This window comes from Felis catus, chromosome A1 (genome assembly GCF_018350175.1).
Source record: "Felis catus isolate Fca126 chromosome A1, F.catus_Fca126_mat1.0, whole genome shotgun sequence".
In the NCBI taxonomy this organism is placed as follows: Eukaryota; Metazoa; Chordata; class Mammalia; order Carnivora; family Felidae; genus Felis; species Felis catus.
In genome coordinates, this window is record NC_058368.1 from 23,026,985 (window position 1) to 23,045,660 (window position 18,676).

An 18,676-nucleotide genomic window follows, 5' to 3' on the forward strand; every position below is an offset into this window, starting at 1 on the left:
AAGGAAAACTATGAACAAGTCTGTGCCCACAAATTTGATAACCTAGAAGAAATGGACCAATTCCTTGAAAGACACAATCTACCAAAACTCAGAAGAATAAGATGATCTGAATGACCTGTATCTATTAAGGAAAAGGAACCAATAATTAGCCTTCTGAAACACAAAGCACCATGCCCAGATGGCTTCACTGGTGAATTCTACCAACAAACATTTAAGCAAGAAATTGGTATACCAATTCTCTACAATCTCTTACAAAGGACAGAAGCAGAAGGAACAATTTCTAACTCATTCTATGAGGCCAGCATTACCAAATACCCAAACCAGACAAAGACATTACAAGGAAACTACAGATCAAATCTCCCTTGAACACAGATGCAACAAAATATTAGCAAATCAAATTGAAAGGAGCATAAAAAGAATTATACACCACGATCAAGTGAGAATTATCCCAGGTACAAGGCTGGTTTGGCATTCAAAACTCAATTCATGTAATCCACCACTTCAGCAGACTAAAAAAGAAAAACCATATTGATTATATCAATAATTGATCATATCAATAAATGGAGAAAAATCATCTGACAAACTCCAATACCCATTCATGATAAAAACTCTCAGTAAACCAGAAGTAGAGAAGAACTTCCTCAACTTAATAAAGACTGTCTACAAAAAACCCTACAGCTAACATCACACTCAATGGTGACAAACTAGAAGCCTTCCCACTATCAGGTACGGAGCAAAGATGTTGCCTCTCATCACTTCTTCTCAATGTCATCCTGGAAATCCTTATTAATGCAGTAAGGCAAGAATAGGAAATAAAAAGTATAGATTGGGGAGGAAAACATAAAGAGATATTTAAAATAGCATTGTAAGTATGAGAAACACTGTAAGTGTTATGAGAAGGAGAAAGTATCAGAATTAAGTTAAGAGTCTGATGTGGGTTTAGGGAAGGAGAAAGGAGACTGCCTTTCTTTTTTTTAAGTTCCCTTTGATACTATTTGATTTCTATTTGCATCTATTACTTCAACAATTTTTTGAAAAGCAAATGCAAAAGGAAAAATAATTTCAAGAACAGATGGAAATAATCATGGATATGTGTATAAAAAGCTTATTAAAAGAAACACATCTCCGTGTTTTTAATGGCAAAAATGTCATAAATTACCAAAATGTTCAATAAAAGAGAACTCATTTAAAAACTATGGTACATTTACAATAAATATAATTGCAGCCTTTAAAATGTATAATTTTGGATAGGGGAAAGTGTTTATAACGTATAAATGGAGGGAAAAGACAGTAAAACAGTAAAGACACATAACCAAAATAACCAAAAAAACAGTAAGTTCTTGGTGAGGAATATTCAACTTCTACTTTCCTTGTGTTTTTATATATTTTCCAAATCCACCAAGAGCATGTTGCTATTGTAGTAAGATAACACAAGTTTTAAACATACACACTCAAAATCTTGTTATGATTATTTCTGTGTGATGGAACCATGGATGATCATTATTTTCTGGTGATTTTTGTTTTATTCATTTGTTCATTCATTTGAATTGTCCGCTGGTGGTAAAAATGCTGTATGTTAAGCAAGATATTTTGGTTCTCTTTCTTTACACACAGGATAACTGCATTTCCCAACCTTATTTACCACTGGCCTGGGGTCATATGGCTTGGCTCCAGTAAATGGAAATAGGCAGAAATGGTGTACGCCCACTGGTCAGGCCCAGCCATAACCCTGCAGGATCTACCACTCTAATTCCTGTTTTTCCATGGGAAATTTGAGGAGTCAAAGCTGGAACTGTTACAAGATGGAGAAGTCTGGGTCCCTGGGAGCCTAGAGCCTGCCTGCCACAATGGAGTAGGATAAAAGCTTATAAACTCCTACTATCTGAAGCCATTCAGATGGTGGCTGTTACAAGCAGTTCATCTATCTTAATACAGCATTACTCTTATAGGTGGGAAAACAGAAACTAAAATACAAACCTTCGATAGCAGTTCATGATCTACTGAAGGAAGTCCTCAAGCTGGCATACAAGGTCCTCCATGACCTTGCAGTGCACTTCACATCTCCAATATCTCATTGTCTCTCCTGAATTCTCCCAAAGTTCCTGGGCCTGTTCTTCCCCATTACAGTACCAATCGCAACTGTATCGTAATTAGGTAGCTATTCACCAGTTCCTTTCATTAGACTTGAGAGTCTCCTCTAAACAGCAGTTGTTCCTCACAGATGTATCTTTCACACTTAATGCTAGTGCATTACGGATGCACTAAAAGATGCCAGTAAGTTATCTGCTGAATGAATATACAATGTGCTCTTAAATGTTCATAGCTCCCTAAAAAACATGAAATTTTAGAGCCTGGAAGGTAGGAAAAAACAATTCCCATTTCATCAGAATATATTTTCTTCTAAAATAAATTCTCAATCTCTGCATATCTGACTAGCCAGCCTAAAGTTCCTACAGTACTACTGAAATAAAACTAAGAGCCAAAAAACAAATAGTATCTTTTTGGACTAGGACTGGTTCCTAGACCAGATCATTTATGGATTTTTGTGAAACTAAAAATTTTGACTTCCTAGATTCAGAATTGAAATTTTTTTCTTAGGGATTTACAGAGAAATTACTCTTAGATATTTAAAATGGTGATGGATTCTGAATTATTTCAGATAGGAAGTAACCTTGGAAATAGAAGAGAATCACCTCTGTAACTCGAAATGCTCCATTTGTGAGGGAGGGAAGCATTCACAGAAAAGCAGTATATTTTATGCTTCTTGGAAGCTTTAGGTTTAATAATAGCCCCTCCATTAACTACAAAAGCATTAGTTTAAAATGTACTACACAGCATCGCTCAAGGTTGAGTCTTAGACGTTACTTCAATAGTACCCACAAAGAATGTACCTTAGTTAGTTTAAAAGTTTGTTTTTATTTTTTAAAAATCTGTATTTTTACCCACTATATATGTAGCGAACTGAATTTTTAAGAGATACTTTCTTCTTTTACATAGATTATCTTAAGATATAAAGAACCAAATTACTCTTTGGTTTTGTTATAGGGGAAAAACAACACACAGTCTTTTAGTCAAACAACTTTGTGATATTTATATTCCATTGCACAGATATGGGTTATACAAATTAGTAACACAAGTTATTTCTTAAATTCCAAACATTTTCTAAAATATTATTACAGCAGATGTCTAGGATATTAAAACATCAAGGTGGAAATCATACTCTAAATAGTTAAATATGACACTGAAAATACTGCACATTTTAATTAGAGGAAAATTAAAATGTGTGCTCAAATGCTCTAACAAACTAAGTAGCAGGGCAGCTAACAACTACTAATAAGTCACTGTGGTCCATTCTTACGTATGCATATATATGATTTTTCTTTAGATAACCCCTCCTCTGGAAAATGCATAATTCAAACGTAAAAATCTGGATAAATGATTTAAAGAAATTTAAATTCTTCCTAACACATAAGATCTATGGTGTATTATTATCTATGACTTCATACAACTACTAATTCAAGATAAAAGACAGACACCACACTTGGAAAGAAGAAAAGATTTTTTTTAAGTAATGGTTTTAATTGAATTAATGAGATGAAAAGATAGTGAAGCCCTGTTTGCTACTTACATGAAAGAAGATCTTAAAAAATAATCACTGCACAAAATACAAAGGGTGGGGTTATGATGCAATATTAAATTTTTCTCCCATGTTTTTCTTGACTGTTCAAGGACAAATTACAGTTTCCACAGCAAATTTGTTTTCAAAATGCCGAATTGTAACACAATTGCTGACTTCACGTTTCTGAATACCTGTTTGGAGGGAAAAGTTTTTAAATTTCTGGGTCTTTAGTAATTCATATTAATCTTCATAGTTATTATTTACATATACAGAAATATTATACTCTATATTCCATGAACTTCTATGGTTTGATTTTTTAACACTGGAGAAAATAATCTGCCTCTCTTGTCTGAACTAAGTATCTTCACAGATCTTATTAACAATGATAATGCCGCATATAAATTTATGACTTTGTAGTGGAAATGTTCTATATCTTGACTGTGGTGGTGATTTGTTGAAACTCAGAAGTGCACACTAAAGAGGGTATATTTCATTATATGTGTAAGTCTGGCTTTTTAAAAAAAATATCAGCTAGAAAGATAATTTTAAAACGTTAAGAAATCAAGCAGGTTTCAGGTGACTCATCATCCAAGGTGAGAGAACATTATTAAGGTGCTAACAAAAAGCCAGGAAAGCACTTTTACTAGGTGCCACAATTCCAAAGAAATCACACCACAGTGATTCAAGTGGCACTTCTTACTTTCTACAGCTTTGTCACATGTACTTTCATTTTATTTTTACAAAGATCTTGAAAGGAAAGGGGGAGATACTGTCATTCTTGTTTTTCAGGTTAAAAAAAAAAAAGGCTAAATGATTTGGCAAAGCCACATTACTTCTGTCAATGCTCTTAATTCTTTAGCCAAATTCCCTTCTAACTAACCTGACTATGATTATCTTCAACATGATCCAAAAGGCAAACTCTCTGTTTAGAATCCAGATCCCTGAGCACACACCTAAAGAGCTCCTCTAGAGACCTTCTGGATAAGAACTCTCACACAATGTGACTGAACCAAAGTGGCGGGATGGAAGGCTGGACTGGGTGACTACATGGAACGTGAGCTGACAACATCTCTAGGCACTGACATTTCACATTCACCTATTCTATCTGAGAAGAGTGAATTTAGAATTTAGGTGATTCTCTGGGAATTTAGAAATATTATAGAGTGATACAATATAGTTTTACTTTCTCACTCGTGGAAGCATATGATAACAATATCAGCCTACATCTAAATCTAGGTTCAACACAACGAAGTAAAACAAACTTTGCTGCAAGCACTTTGACAATAAAAAGCATTACCTTTGATGGTTTCTCTGCGTTGCAGTTTGTAAGTTTCCTTGTCATGGCACAGTCGGTAAATAAAGAAACCCAGGTGATCAACGTTTTCAATGCGATCAGTGATAACCATGTGTTCGTGAATCAGATATGACTGAGGCAAATAGGTTCCAGCCTACATTTGGAAAATAAATTCTATGAATACCTCCAAACATACATTGAACAGATGAGGAAATGTGTGCAACAGAGGTTGGCAAACTACTTCCCACCATCTGTTTTTACAAATATTGTTTTATTGCAGTACAATCATGCCTGTTTGCTTACATATTGTCTATGAGTTGAATAGTTTGCAACACAGATCGTACTTCCTAAAAGTCTATTACTGATTATCTGGCCCATTAGGAAAACAAAGATATAATTTAAGAAATTATATTTTATTTCAAAATATAAAAAGGAAAAAACCCAAAACCACACATCTTAATTCCTCTTTATAAAATTCTTGGCTGTATTTCCAGTAAGATGGGCACTTACAGGGTTAATATCTCAACCATGAATTCTAAGATAACAGCATTAATAATAAGAAATATCTGAACATTTTATACCTTTATATTAATAAGTAACTCCAGTAGGTTTCTGGGTGGCATAACAATGGAAGTATTCAATGGAATCACATAGCATTTATCCAGATTAAGATCTAAATAGGCTGTGAGTTTCTGGAAAGAAAAAGATAAATTTTCATTAGATTAATATTTGTAACATAGCAACTGATTTTTAAGAATAATTTGTACCATTAAAATGGGTTGGCTTTAGAATGTGTAAATCACTTGCATTTCAACAAATGAAGTATTTGGTGGGATAGGAACAGAAGGTAGTATTGAAAGAGGAAATATTATCACTACTAGTAAACAAAATTCTTATCAGGGGTTTGTTTCTATAAGTGATTAACAAAAAACTATTAAAATTAATAGCCTTATCATCTGATTAAGAGAGATAATCAGTTTCCTCACATGTAGTAAACCCCAATGCCCTCCAAGGTATCCATCCATTACATGTAAGAATTAACTTCTGTCCTATGCATCTAGAATAGTACTAGTTACTACCATCCTTAGAGAAACTGATATAAGTCAATTAAATGGTTTTCCGTGTTCTTGTGGTTCAGATGAGACTGTGGTTGAGAAGGATTATCTCATGGGATGGTTTTGAGGATTAACAGGAGTTCAATTAAATCATGTGAACACTTTGATTTCTACGAGCTCAGTGTTAGTTATTATTTACTATTTGCTTTGGATGGGCTTATTACCTTGAAGATATGTAATTTCTCAAACTACTTTATAAACACTTATCAGTTGTATTTATTAGGCATGAAATATTTGCAAAGCTCAATTCAGTGACACGCCTGAATGTTCAAACTGGCAAACTATACAGAGATGCAAAATCCACAGATAATAGGTAAACTTCCAAATTTTTTAAGAAAAGAAAAAATTCTTGGGACAAAAATTATTGGGGGAATATAACTATTAACTAGATATTAAATAATACCATATTATCATGTTCACTTTCTTACAGGTAATAAATGACATGGTTATGTAGACGTTATGTACAAGAGACAACAGCTCAAGTATCTAGGGGTCAAGTGTCAAATGTGAGAAAAGAAATTAAGAAAACGTGATAAAATTTTGGAAATAGGTGGAGGATCTGGGATAGTCACTGTATTCTCACTTCACCTTTTTTGTATTGCATAACAATATTCAAAACTAAGGGGAAATGTAAAATGAGAACTTAAAAATAGATTAATAAAATGATACAGAACTAAGATTACTAATATTTGAAAATGCTACACAGAAATGGGAGCGTGAATCACCTCTTATCTAAGAAAATGAGAGCACGTAAGAAATAGCAATTTACTAGCAAAGGAGAAGCAGCCATAAGGTGGGCTTTAAGGTAAACACAGCCAAGGGAAGAAAAGTTAACATGGAAGAAGGCCAAGTCCATTGAGGGTCGGCTTCAGATAAAGAAATCCATCAAATGTTAGGGCACTTTGTAGGGAAGAAGAAACCCAAGTCCATTTTCTTTTTAAGTAAAAAGTAAACTCTAAATAGAATAAATCAGAAAATACTGAAATTAAAATTGCAAAAACCATAAATTAAAGAATGTGCATTCTTTTTACAGTTCTAGACACCTGACTCACCTTGTTAAAATCATGAACAATGTTGGCAGGATCACTATCTGCAAATTCTGGGACAGGCACACTGATGAATTCAACCTCATCTTCCTCAAAGATCTTAATGTTTTCCTCAATTGTCTGGTAGCGAGCAGCCGGGGCATCTGCAGAAGGCTCGTTTAAGATGACATCATCTTTGATATACTTTATTCCACAGTAGTACACGTCATCTGGCTATAGAGAGTTTAAACACTATTTCAGCAATTCAGAGGGAGATAGGTTTTTAAATGTAAGCATTACTTAAGCTGCCACCGCTTATCTAAATAGCATTTTGCTTGCAAACTCTTACTTTTAGATGACAAGTCAGACAGTTTAATTACACAGTTAACACATTCTTTAAGACAGGGATTTGAAGTATTGTAAAAAAAATTGTTTCAGAAGGAGAAAAGCAGCTGATTTTTCCTTTACTTTTTATAGTCGACAAAAATAGAATATAAAAGCAATTATTCATCTGGTGACAATTAAATTTGAAGAAACACATAGGCCTACTTCTACCGGTAGGCATTATTTTTATAAAAGAATATATTCGGAAATGAATGTTTTTTTTCTGAAATATACTTTTAAAACTTTTTGATATGATTCACTGACTAAATGATTTTTCTTTTAGCCAAAAAAGGAGTCGTTTTTCTGTAATTTTTACAGGAATACAAGTAGTTGTGATTTTTTCTTAAAATGTATGACAATGAAGTGGAAAATAACAGGCAGCCTAACAGATTACAGAAATCACTATAAAGACTGTTTTTTTAAAAATCTACATAAAGACTAGGTAGGAGCATGTAACAAGCAATACGTTAAGGCAAAAAATATCTCTGGACAGGTAATTGCAAAATGTTTTTTTCTACATCAAATATAATTGTTGTAAAAAAAACGGCACTGAAAAAGATGACTAGTATTTCAATAATGTCTATCAACATGCAATTTTCTTGAAAATTATAGAAAATGAACATGAAATGTATACATACTATGGCAGAATGTTTCATTATTTTAATAAAATCTATTTGCCAACAGTTTCTCCAAATTTTAAAATGTTAGAAAATATAAACCTATGAAATTATTGCCAAGAGAAATAGATCACAAAACACAGATCATAAATCATGAGTATCATAAGAAAAATCTCATGTCTCAACCCACTAGGATTACTATTAAGCACTCTCAAGTTCTAAAACAACATTCATCCTAAATTACTTCAACATCACTGCTGAAGTCACGCAATTCTTAAAGAGAAACCAAAAACTGGGAAAGAGTCAGAGAGATGTGGTGCCAGTGAATTCAGTGCCCAGGAGCAAAGGCTACTGTAGGGGAGTCCAAACTGAGTATCAACTTATAGTCTATCAACAAGACAACATGTGATGTTGTCTGATGTATTTACTCAATTGGCAATTAATAACATTATACCTTAGCCACTAATTATAGTAGGAAAATGAAGGTTAGTCAATTTTGAAAAATCATCCAATAATCTATACTCTTTAGTCAGCAACATTTCAAAACAACACTATTCTGCTTTTAGTGACTTTCCAAAAGGCTCAGCAAACTTACGTTCAGATTTTTACACACAACTCTAAAGTAGGACCACCACTCTGGCTAATGGCCACAGACAAAAAGTGCAGGCTTAGAACAAATTTGGGCCAATTTTCTAATACATGTGAAGGAAAGGGAAAAAAGTCCTTAGCATTTTCCACTTACTTGAAGTGCAAAATATTTGTACAGGTATGCTCCTCCTAGAATGACACCTGCAAGCATAAATGCTAGTCCAAAGCACATGCACCAACACCAGGCTCTTCTTTGGCCAACTGGTACCACTTCATCTGGGTCCTAAAATATGAAAAAGACCAAAAATGGTCAGTATCATATATCCAGTGAGAATCATAGAAAGGTCAGGATCGAAAGAAGTCTAAAAAGGATTATCATTTTATAAACCAAGATATAAAGACTCAGTTCTCTAATCAAAATCAACCCAGAAATTATTAGGTTGTGGTGCCAGAAGTCACCACAATGCCACTCAAGCTGAGCCATCAGTCTCTTGGGAGGGTTTTTATTCTAATTCTCAACACCTCTGCTACTTATACCTCTAGAACAATAACATAGTCTATAATTTCTATTGTCTGTGCACAACTTTTGGTGATTAAAATATCTTCTAACATTTAAAACTTCAGGAAAAGCTACAACACAACTTCGTCATTAAGTATTATGGTGCTGAGCCTTCAGTGTATATTACATTATACTATAAAATTATGTATTAGTCTGCTACAGATGGCTAATAGTTCACACCAGGTATAAAGGCAATCCTAACAATACACAAGAAAAAGAAACAGGAAAACAAGGGACATAACAAATAATACGAAACAAATTCTTTAAACAACTGGAGTCTTAAAAAATAAGACAAACTTATCCATAAATAATCCCATAATTCCACTGCCCTACCCTAAAAAACATCCCCGTTTGACAAATGTTTTCATTTTTAAGATAGAAGCAGTAGAAAAATGAGGAAAGATTCAACAGAGAAAAACTTACAAAGGTAAGAGACATACAATTAGTTAGAATTTTTATTTTGATCCACTCAAGGAAATAATTTAGCCTTAGAATGCCATCTGGGGTCACAATATCCAGTCCTTTAAATACTCCCTTTGCCCTTCTAACTCAGTTCCACTACTCTGTCACTACAGATTTACAGCTAATTTCTGATTTGTACCTAGGTTAATGTCAAAAAGGTGACAAACGAGATTAGTTGCTAGTGTTATCTAACTCATGGCTCAAGACACATAGTACAGACAGCAAAAGCAAAGCTCCAATTGACTGGAAGCCAACATAATAAAAGATGTTCTAGTTAGTAGTATGTATGTACAGCCACTCAAGTACATGACTCTGATCTTTACTTGGAAAACTGAATATAGGATGGCTTAAGGGAGAAACTAGACTTGACCCACACCTCTGCAGATAAATACAGGGAATATAAATAAAAAGGAAGAAAAACTATATGAACAATACTAGATATGGTTGAAGCAAGAATACAACCAAGAAAGAATGAAAGTCAAGGTTATGTTTTCAATGCTAAGATGAGAAATTTCAACATGACACTACTGAGAAAAAGCCCAGTCCCAGACGTCCCAGTCAACCAAGAACAATTTAGAGCCAGATAGTGTGTGCCTAGGTTAACTGAGGTTTTAAACAGAATTTAACAATATAGAACAAATGCCATATAACTTAAAGATTGGATCAAACACTGGGAGAGCGTTACATTTTGCTGTAGTAGGTGAACTTGTCCAAGTACTGTACAAATACTTAATACAAGTGCACTACAAAATAGTGTGTAAAAAGAATAAGCCTAGAGTAATTTATCAAATCATGGAAGATATTCCATCTGTGAACGGAAAGCTTTAAGAATTCCACAGAGTCATAAGGTATTATAAAACGTGAATGATAAAGTCTAGTATTTTGCTTGAGCCCCTGTCTGATATAAATATGTAAGGAGACAATAAACAGTTCCTAGCATAATTAATTTTAGGGTGGAAGCAGGGTGGGGGGGATGAAAATGACAGATGGCAACAGTCATTTCCAAACATTTGGTATCAGCTGCTGAGACAGTCAAATGTGCGTACAACACCCACCCTGCTTGGCAGACTCCCTTCTTTAGTAGCACATAAATGAATACCCAAAGAGCATGGGCTGACACTTGTAAAAGAATATGCAGCCCCAAATGTCAAGTTGATGACAAATTTCTAGGCCTTTTGATATATCATTTTTAACTGGTCAGCAAACAATAATTTTAAGAAATTATAAATGTCTACTAGGTGCCAAGAACTGTACTAGGCACTGGTGTAAATAACCTCTGCCAAGAAAGAGATCATTCAGATCAGCCTGGAAAATAAATATACAAAGAGAACATAAACATGATATGGGTTCTAACAGAAAAATGGAGAACACAGAAAAAGGGATGCTAGTGTTTGGAGTAGAGCTCCCAGAGGAGATAATACTAGAGTGGAATGTTGAAGGACAAATGCTCATTACCCACGTGGAAGACAGAGTTAAAGGGCATTATATTTAGGGCAAAGAATGAATAAAATCATGGAGCCAGAATGCACAGCATCTCCAAAGACATGTGGTATGGCTGAGGGTCCAACATGGTGGGGAAGGTACAAGAACTAAGAATGGAGGACCACCTGGGTGGCTCAGTTGGTTAAACGTCCAACTTTGGCTCTGGTCATAATCTCATCACTCATGAGTTTGAGCCACATGTTGGACTCTGTGCTGACAGCTTAGCACAGAGCCTGGAGCCTGCTTCAGATTCTATGTCTCCTTCTCTCTCTGCCCCTCCCTCGCTCATGCTCTCTCTCTCTCTCTCTCAAAAATAAATAAACATTAAAAAAAAAAATTTTTTTTTATCAGAAACTAAGGGTCTTTGGCCAAATCATAGATCCATGTCCATGCACCACAGTCATGTACTTCCTAGAAGAGTTATCAGATCTTCAAAGTCCATCTAATCTTTTTTTTTCCTTTTATTTCTAGTGATCATTTTCTACCTTGCATTAGAATAATTCATATACAGATCTTCTCTCTCCCTACTAGGCTATAAGGTTCTTGTGAGTATCCATTCATATTCATTTTGCATTACCGGTAGCTCCAAGCCAAGTTTAGTACTTGGTTGGCACTCAACAAATATTTGATGAGTGAATGAAATTTAGATTTGTTTTTAAAGCTTGGTTATTTACTTTTCTAATGACCCATAAGAGTTACATCAGCAGCCAGCATGATAATGAAGGGTGGGGGCAACATAAGAATTCATGACACATAACAGAGTGTGGCTATTTAGCAAAGAAAAGCAGCCCTAAGTACTTAGCCAGTTCAACATTTATTAGGGACCTGTTATTTGCAATGTACTGTGCTAGATCCTGTGGGATATTCAAATGTGATTAAGACATGGCTGATACCTTAAGCAATTTACAGTCAAAATTAACATTATTCATGACAGATAAATGACATTCCATATTACAATCTGAATTATGGAGAAAGGATTAAAACATACTGAAGACAGAAAATTTTTTAATCTAAGTGATCATTAAAAGTGCGTTTAAATGATTAAATTAACACAGTAAAGAGAAAGCCCAAAGCCACATATATGAAATTTAAGAAAAACCCCATGACCATCTCAAAATATGTCAAAAATGCATTTGACAAACTCCAACTCCTATTCATAATAAAATCTCTTTGCAAACTAGAAAGAGGTAAAATTCCTTTTTTTTTTTTAATGTTTATTTGAGAGAGAGAGAGCACGCAAGCAAGAAAGGGGGACAGAGAGAGAGAGACACAGAGCACAAGCAAGGGAGGGGCAGAGAGAGAGAGGGAGACACAGAATCCAAAGCAGGTTCAAGGCTCTGAGTTGTCAGCACAGAGCCAATGCAGGGCTCAAACTCACACGCCATGAGATCATGACCTGAACCAAAGTCAGACACTTAACCAACTGAGCAACCCAGGTGTACCAAGAGGTAAAACTCTTTAACATAAATAAGGCTAATGATCAAAAACCCATAGCAAACCTCATATTTAATGGTGAAACTTCAGACTTATACCATAATATTTCAAGTCAGGGAATTATAATGGCTGCTCACTAAAACCAAATGTTTCCATTTAACATTATACTACACATCCTACCTAGTACACAACGGACAAGCACAAGAACAGATATAAAGATTACAAAAAAAAAGCAAAACTATCAGGGCACCCGGATGGCTCAGTCAGTTAAGCATCCGACTTCAGCTCAGGTCAGGATCATGCAATTCGTGAGTTCCAGCCCCAAATTGGGCTCCCTGCTGTCAGCGCAGAGCCTACTTGGGATCCTCTGTCCCTCTCTCTCTCTGCCCCTTCCCTGCTTGAGGTCTCTCAAAACTAAATAAACATTAAAAAAAAAAGAAAGAAAGAAAGAAAGAAAGGATGCAAAACTATCATTATGTGTAAATGATATCACTGTCTAGAAAATCTGAGAAAGAAAAATAATTCAAACTAATTAAAGTTCAGAAAACTGCTGAACATCAGTAATTAAAAATCAACTGAGTCAAAGATTTATATATGTGACTAGTCATACCATCATTATTCATATTGGCTCCAAACTAGAAACAACACAAATATCCACTAAATGAGGAATAGATAAATTGTGGTATGTTTCATATTGAACCTCAAAAATATGCTAAGTGAAACAAATCCAACACAAAAGACTATTTACTGCATGATTCCATTTTTTATGAAATTATAAAAAAGGCAAATATAAGTGACAAAAAGTAGCTCAGTGGTTGCCATGGCCAAGGGTTGGTGAAGGGAAATTGAAGGCATATAAGGACATTTTTTAGGGTAACAGATATGTTTCATATCTTGATGGTGGGGGATATACAACTTTATGCAATTACCATAAATTCAATCAAGTTATACACACAGAATGGGCAAATTTTATTGCATGCAAATTATACTTCAATATGGAAAGTGCAGAGAAAAAAAAAAATCAAACAAGTTCTTATAATACCAGGCAATAGAGAAAGCCTAATGCTTTCCAAATGCTAGGAAAAGGGTGGAGTAATGGGAATTGAGAATGTTCATACAGTTGGCAGGTACAACTGCTTGGAGAACAATTTGGCAGAATCTAATAAAATTGAAGATACACACACACACACACACACACACACACACACACACACCCTCTAACCCAGCAATTCCATTCCTAGAAATATGGCCCTAGATAAAGTTTTATACATGTACACAAAGGTCTAAAAATGATTACTGCAGAATGGTCAATTAAGAAAAACATTAGAAATAACCTACATGTCCATCAAGTGGAGAATAAAGTATTTAGGGTCACACAATAATAATTAAAATGAAATCAACTAGCATAGTTGATTTTGAGACAAATCTCAGAAACATAATGCCCAATTTTTAAAAAAAGGTAAGTTGGATATTACCATTGTATGATATTTAAGACTTAAAAACATATCAAATGGTACTACACATTCTCTGATTTTCTATGCTTGTATTATTTCATAATTAAAGGACAGCAACAACAACAAAAAAATCAACAAAAAAAAGGGAAACACCCATGAACAAGGGCTTCCTTGCCAGGGTATATAAGTTTACCTGGCCTAATTTAAAACAAGTTAGAGACATTTCCTCCCCTTGTACTGCAATAAAACTGGTGCACCTTAAATTATGCTGATGAGGTAAAAGAGCTCCCATAGGTGCTGTACAATTATCATCTCATTAATCTTCCTAAAACCTCAAGTTTTTACCCCAGTTTATAAATGAAGACACTGAAGCACACTCTGGCCTATAATCATCCCTCCACAGCAGTATGGAAAGACAGTTTTTGGAAGCATTCTTGCTCTCTCACTGAACTAATTTCTGGTTCAAATAAATCTTATCATCATATGATGAAGTAAAATTACTTAACAAATTATATTTTATGCAAAATGAAGGGTAAATTCTGTTCTGGTACTTCAATTAGTTAAGAATTAGGTCACCTCAGTCAGTTCCCTAAGAGGCTTCAGTAAATGTGCCTCCATTATCAACTTAACTCAGACAAAACACAAGGGTTTTCATATAATTTTTATACTGTTCCTATACTAACGAATCCCTTCACATCCTCAGGCACTTCCATTTGAGACTTCTTTATAGGATGAATGAAGAGACATTTTTTCCAAAGCTCCCACTTATACTATTATGCAATTTATTATAGCAAATGCAATAACAAAGCTTTAGGAACCAGAATACTAAAGAAGAAAACATCTCCTAGGGTTAAAAATTGTATTACCATAGAAAGCAAAGAAAAGAAAAATGAAAAGGAAAGAAAAAGAAAAAGGAGAAGAAAAAAAGGCATAAAAATGCTTTAAGTATAACAACGAGACAAATACGGACAAGAATCAATACAGTTTATTCAACTCAAAGTAGCATGAACTACTGAACCTGCAGAAATAGATCTGGTAACTTAGAAACATGTACATTTTTAAAACACATTTGGTAATATAGATAAATATAGAGTTACACAGGCCAGCTGCCCAGGGATGTGTTTGGCCTATATTCTATTTTCCAAAATACAGAATTAGCTGACAACATTTTTAAAAAGAATCTAATGATTCAATTTTTTACAAATGAGTTTCTCCTCATTGTTCTCGTTTTCTCAACTTATCATTTTTCTCCCCAGTTGAAGGCCAACATACCATATTCTTTTCTACCGTGTTGCTTAGTTTTTAACCTTGATCTTCATTTCCTACTCTGACTAGGTGTGCTTCCTTCTGAGAACCAATTTTTATAAAACAACCAGTCTAAACCATTCCTTATATAAAGGATTTTGACTTGTGAGTTTCAGACTGAATTAGTATGGTGAATAAAGAACCTTAATGCTTGAAGCACGTACGTGGCTCAGTCAATTAAGCTTCCAACTCCCGATTTCAGCTCAGGTCATAATTTCAGGGTCGTGGGATCAAGCCCCAAGTCTGGCTCTCTCTCTCTACCCCTCTGCCCCTCTCTCCTGCTCGGTCTCTCTCTAAAACAAAATAAAATTTAAAACAAAACCAAAAAACCCCAATGCTTTAAATGACACAACAGGAATTCTCTTATAAACAATAAATCTGGATATGGATAGTATCAGCAAACCAAAAGTGGTAACAGAGAAGAGCTGGAACTGAACAAGCCTAGATAAAACCATGGACCAAGAACTACAAGAATGAAAGATCTGTTCTAGACAACACCCAGTTCCCAGAAAATATAAACACAATGAGAATGATAAAAGGATAAAAGGCTACTTACAGGTATAATACCATCTATATTCTGGAAAAAGCAAACTACAGAAAGAGGAAATAGGAATGGAGTGAGAGACAGAATTACGAAGCGGTATGAACATTTTGGGGTAAGGAAACTATTCTGCATCTTGACTGTGATGATTATACAACTACATTTGTCAAAATTAACACAACTGTATACCTAAAAAGGCTGAATTTTCAGTATGCAAATAATACTCCAGTAAACTCAAATTCCTCTCCTTTCCCAACTTGCAAGGAACGGGACAGGGTTTTTTCCTCAGACTCAAGTAAATGATTACTAAAGAAGCTGGAAAAGATATAAACCTGTAAGAGAAGACAAAAATGAAAAGACAGCAGACAAAAATGTCAGAATTTTGGAGAATGGGAAACAGGTGGACAACTTTAACTTCTCTGAATCAATTATGTCATCATAAACATGGATTAATAATAGCACCTATCTCACAGAGTTGTTGTAGGGATTAAATGAGGAAATATATGTGAAACATTTAGATCACAGCTTGGTATGTAGGAAACAGTAAGTGCTCAACTGATGATAGCTATTATTATCCTGCCACCATCTAATTTAGCTAGGAAAGGTTAAGCTGAAACAAGTATCCACTGGGGTTGAAGCCAATACAAAGCAATCTACAACAGTACTGAAAAGGCCAACTGGAAAAAGATTTTACAGTACCAGAGGGGAAAATTAAATCGCTTCTTACTCAAGCAAGAATTCTAAAATGACAAACAAAGCATTTTCCAAAAATGCTTTCCTACCTATATTCTTAGAACCACAAAAGTTATGTAGGTAATTGCTCCAACAGATCACTGCTGTGTAGAATACCAGTGCCACTCATTTACTATTTGTATATGTTCTATTCACCTGACTCCTACATTAGTTTCCTTTCCTAAGTATGAAAGAATCAAAAAGACACAATCCGGGGCACCTGGGTGGCTCAGTTTGTTGAGTGGCCACCTCTTGGTTTTGGCTCAGGTCATGATCTCAGCATGGTTCCTGAGTTCTGAGCTCTGCTTGGGCTTGCCTAGGCTCCATGCTGCCAGTGGGGAGTCTGCTTGGGACTCTCTTTCACTCCCTCTTTCTCTGCCCCTCCCCTGCTGGTCCTCTCTCTCCCTCTAAATAAATAAAATAAAACTTAAAAAAAAAAAGACACGATCCAGCAGTCTGTTCATTATTTATAGCACTATTGCCAAATATATATTCTGTTATATGTAGAACACAAAATCTATGGCTAAGAAGCTAAATTCTATAAAAATATCAAAGATTTGTTTGCATTTTGTCTTGTCCATTTAAATTAGTATCTGAATTTTGCTTTTCACGTACTTTTCAAGCAAGATTGCTAGAATCTCAACTATGATGATAAAGTCCACATGACAAATGTGTCTGGCACATAAAAAGGAAGAGTTTTCTAAGTGCTTGGCATTAGATGGATAATAAAGTTACTGCATTATTTTTTTTTTTTATAAAATTTTTTTTTCCCAGCGTTTTTATTTATTTTTGGGACAGAGAGAGACAGAGCATGAACGGGGGAGGGGCAGAGAGAGAGGGAGACACAGAATCGGAAGCAGGCTCCAGGCTCCGAGCCATCAGCCCAGAGCCCGACGCGGGGCTCGAACTCACGGACCGCGAGATCGTGACCTGGCTGAAGTTGGACGCTTAACCCACTGCGCCACCCAGGCGCCCCAGTTACTGCATTATTTTGTACTTGAACTAGAGAGAGGTTTAAAAAGTGCAAAATTAATAGAAAATTACAATGTCTACAAAACAGATTTTCATTAATGTCTTTTTTGTGAACAAATCCTATAACAATACATGAGCAGCAATACAGAAACAAAAAAAATGAAAAATTTAAGCCACTTTATAATAATTTAACTACTGTAAAAAATTATGAAATCTGAACCAGACTACTGGCATTATATAAATTGGTACAGGCCTGGGTTAAAAAAATATATATAGGTCAGAACTAAAAAAAAAATTGGCTATAAAATGCTTTTAGTGCTGGATCACAGCTTAATCACTTTATATCATTAAGGACAAGCAGAGTATCTGACACAAAGCAGAATATTAATATAGGCATACCTTAAACATTTTCTATTCTTTTTTTTGTTTTTTGTTTTTTGTTTTACATATTTTAAAGGTACTCATTATTCTTCAGTGTTTATTCAATCTCTACAGAAGAGAATTTTCTATTTTATGAAGTGAGATCAAAAGGTAGAGTAGTCAAAAGAAAAGCCTACACTAACAGTAACAACCAGGCATTTGTAAACAACAGCATTATCCACAACTGCTATTTACTATTAATCATAGCCTTTCCCAGAGACAGATAAAGTGGTCAAGATAGAGTTCTTCTGCCACTGGCTGAATTATGAGTTCATATTGCTCCTAATAAGAATACCAACTGTCTTCTTCAAAGTAAAAGTGTGATAGGAATGCTCTACTTGCTATAACTCATTATAAAATTAAGTGTCAAGATTGGGGGTGGGGGGAGAGCAAACTCATTCTGGACTCATTTTTGTAAAAATCTTAGATTTCAAAGTCATTCAACAAGATAATTCATATTCATGTTCAAATATGAGTAATTCCATTTAAAATGCAGAACTCTTGGTAAGAAAATTCCAACTATATTTTTCTAAAAGCATCAAATAATTTAAATGTAGAAAGTTAAATCTTCTGTCCAAGTTTAGAATTTTTAAAGTTAGACAAAATTACTGGAAAAAAATTCCAGTTCTTGAGATGAGAGATACTTGTCTATCACGAACACATAAAAAGTGCT

The 18,676-nt window shown here is 34.7% G+C and overlaps 1 protein-coding gene across 1 annotated transcript in view; it reads right to left on the reverse strand.

The window, feature by feature from the left end:
- Nucleotides 1–2,896: 2,896 nt before the first annotated feature.
- Nucleotides 2,897–18,676, reverse strand: part of ITM2B (integral membrane protein 2B) — a 28,250-nt gene continuing 12,470 nt past the window's right edge. The window contains exons 2-6 of the mRNA XM_011280139.4: nucleotides 8,797–8,925; nucleotides 7,081–7,287; nucleotides 5,495–5,605; nucleotides 4,917–5,067; nucleotides 2,897–3,810 (exon numbers count right to left, since the gene is read on the reverse strand). Of these exons, the coding sequence (XP_011278441.1) occupies nucleotides 3,725–3,810; nucleotides 4,917–5,067; nucleotides 5,495–5,605; nucleotides 7,081–7,287; nucleotides 8,797–8,925 (684 nt within the window). The 3' untranslated portion in view covers nucleotides 2,897–3,724. The remainder of the gene's footprint in view (nucleotides 3,811–4,916; nucleotides 5,068–5,494; nucleotides 5,606–7,080; nucleotides 7,288–8,796; nucleotides 8,926–18,676) is intronic.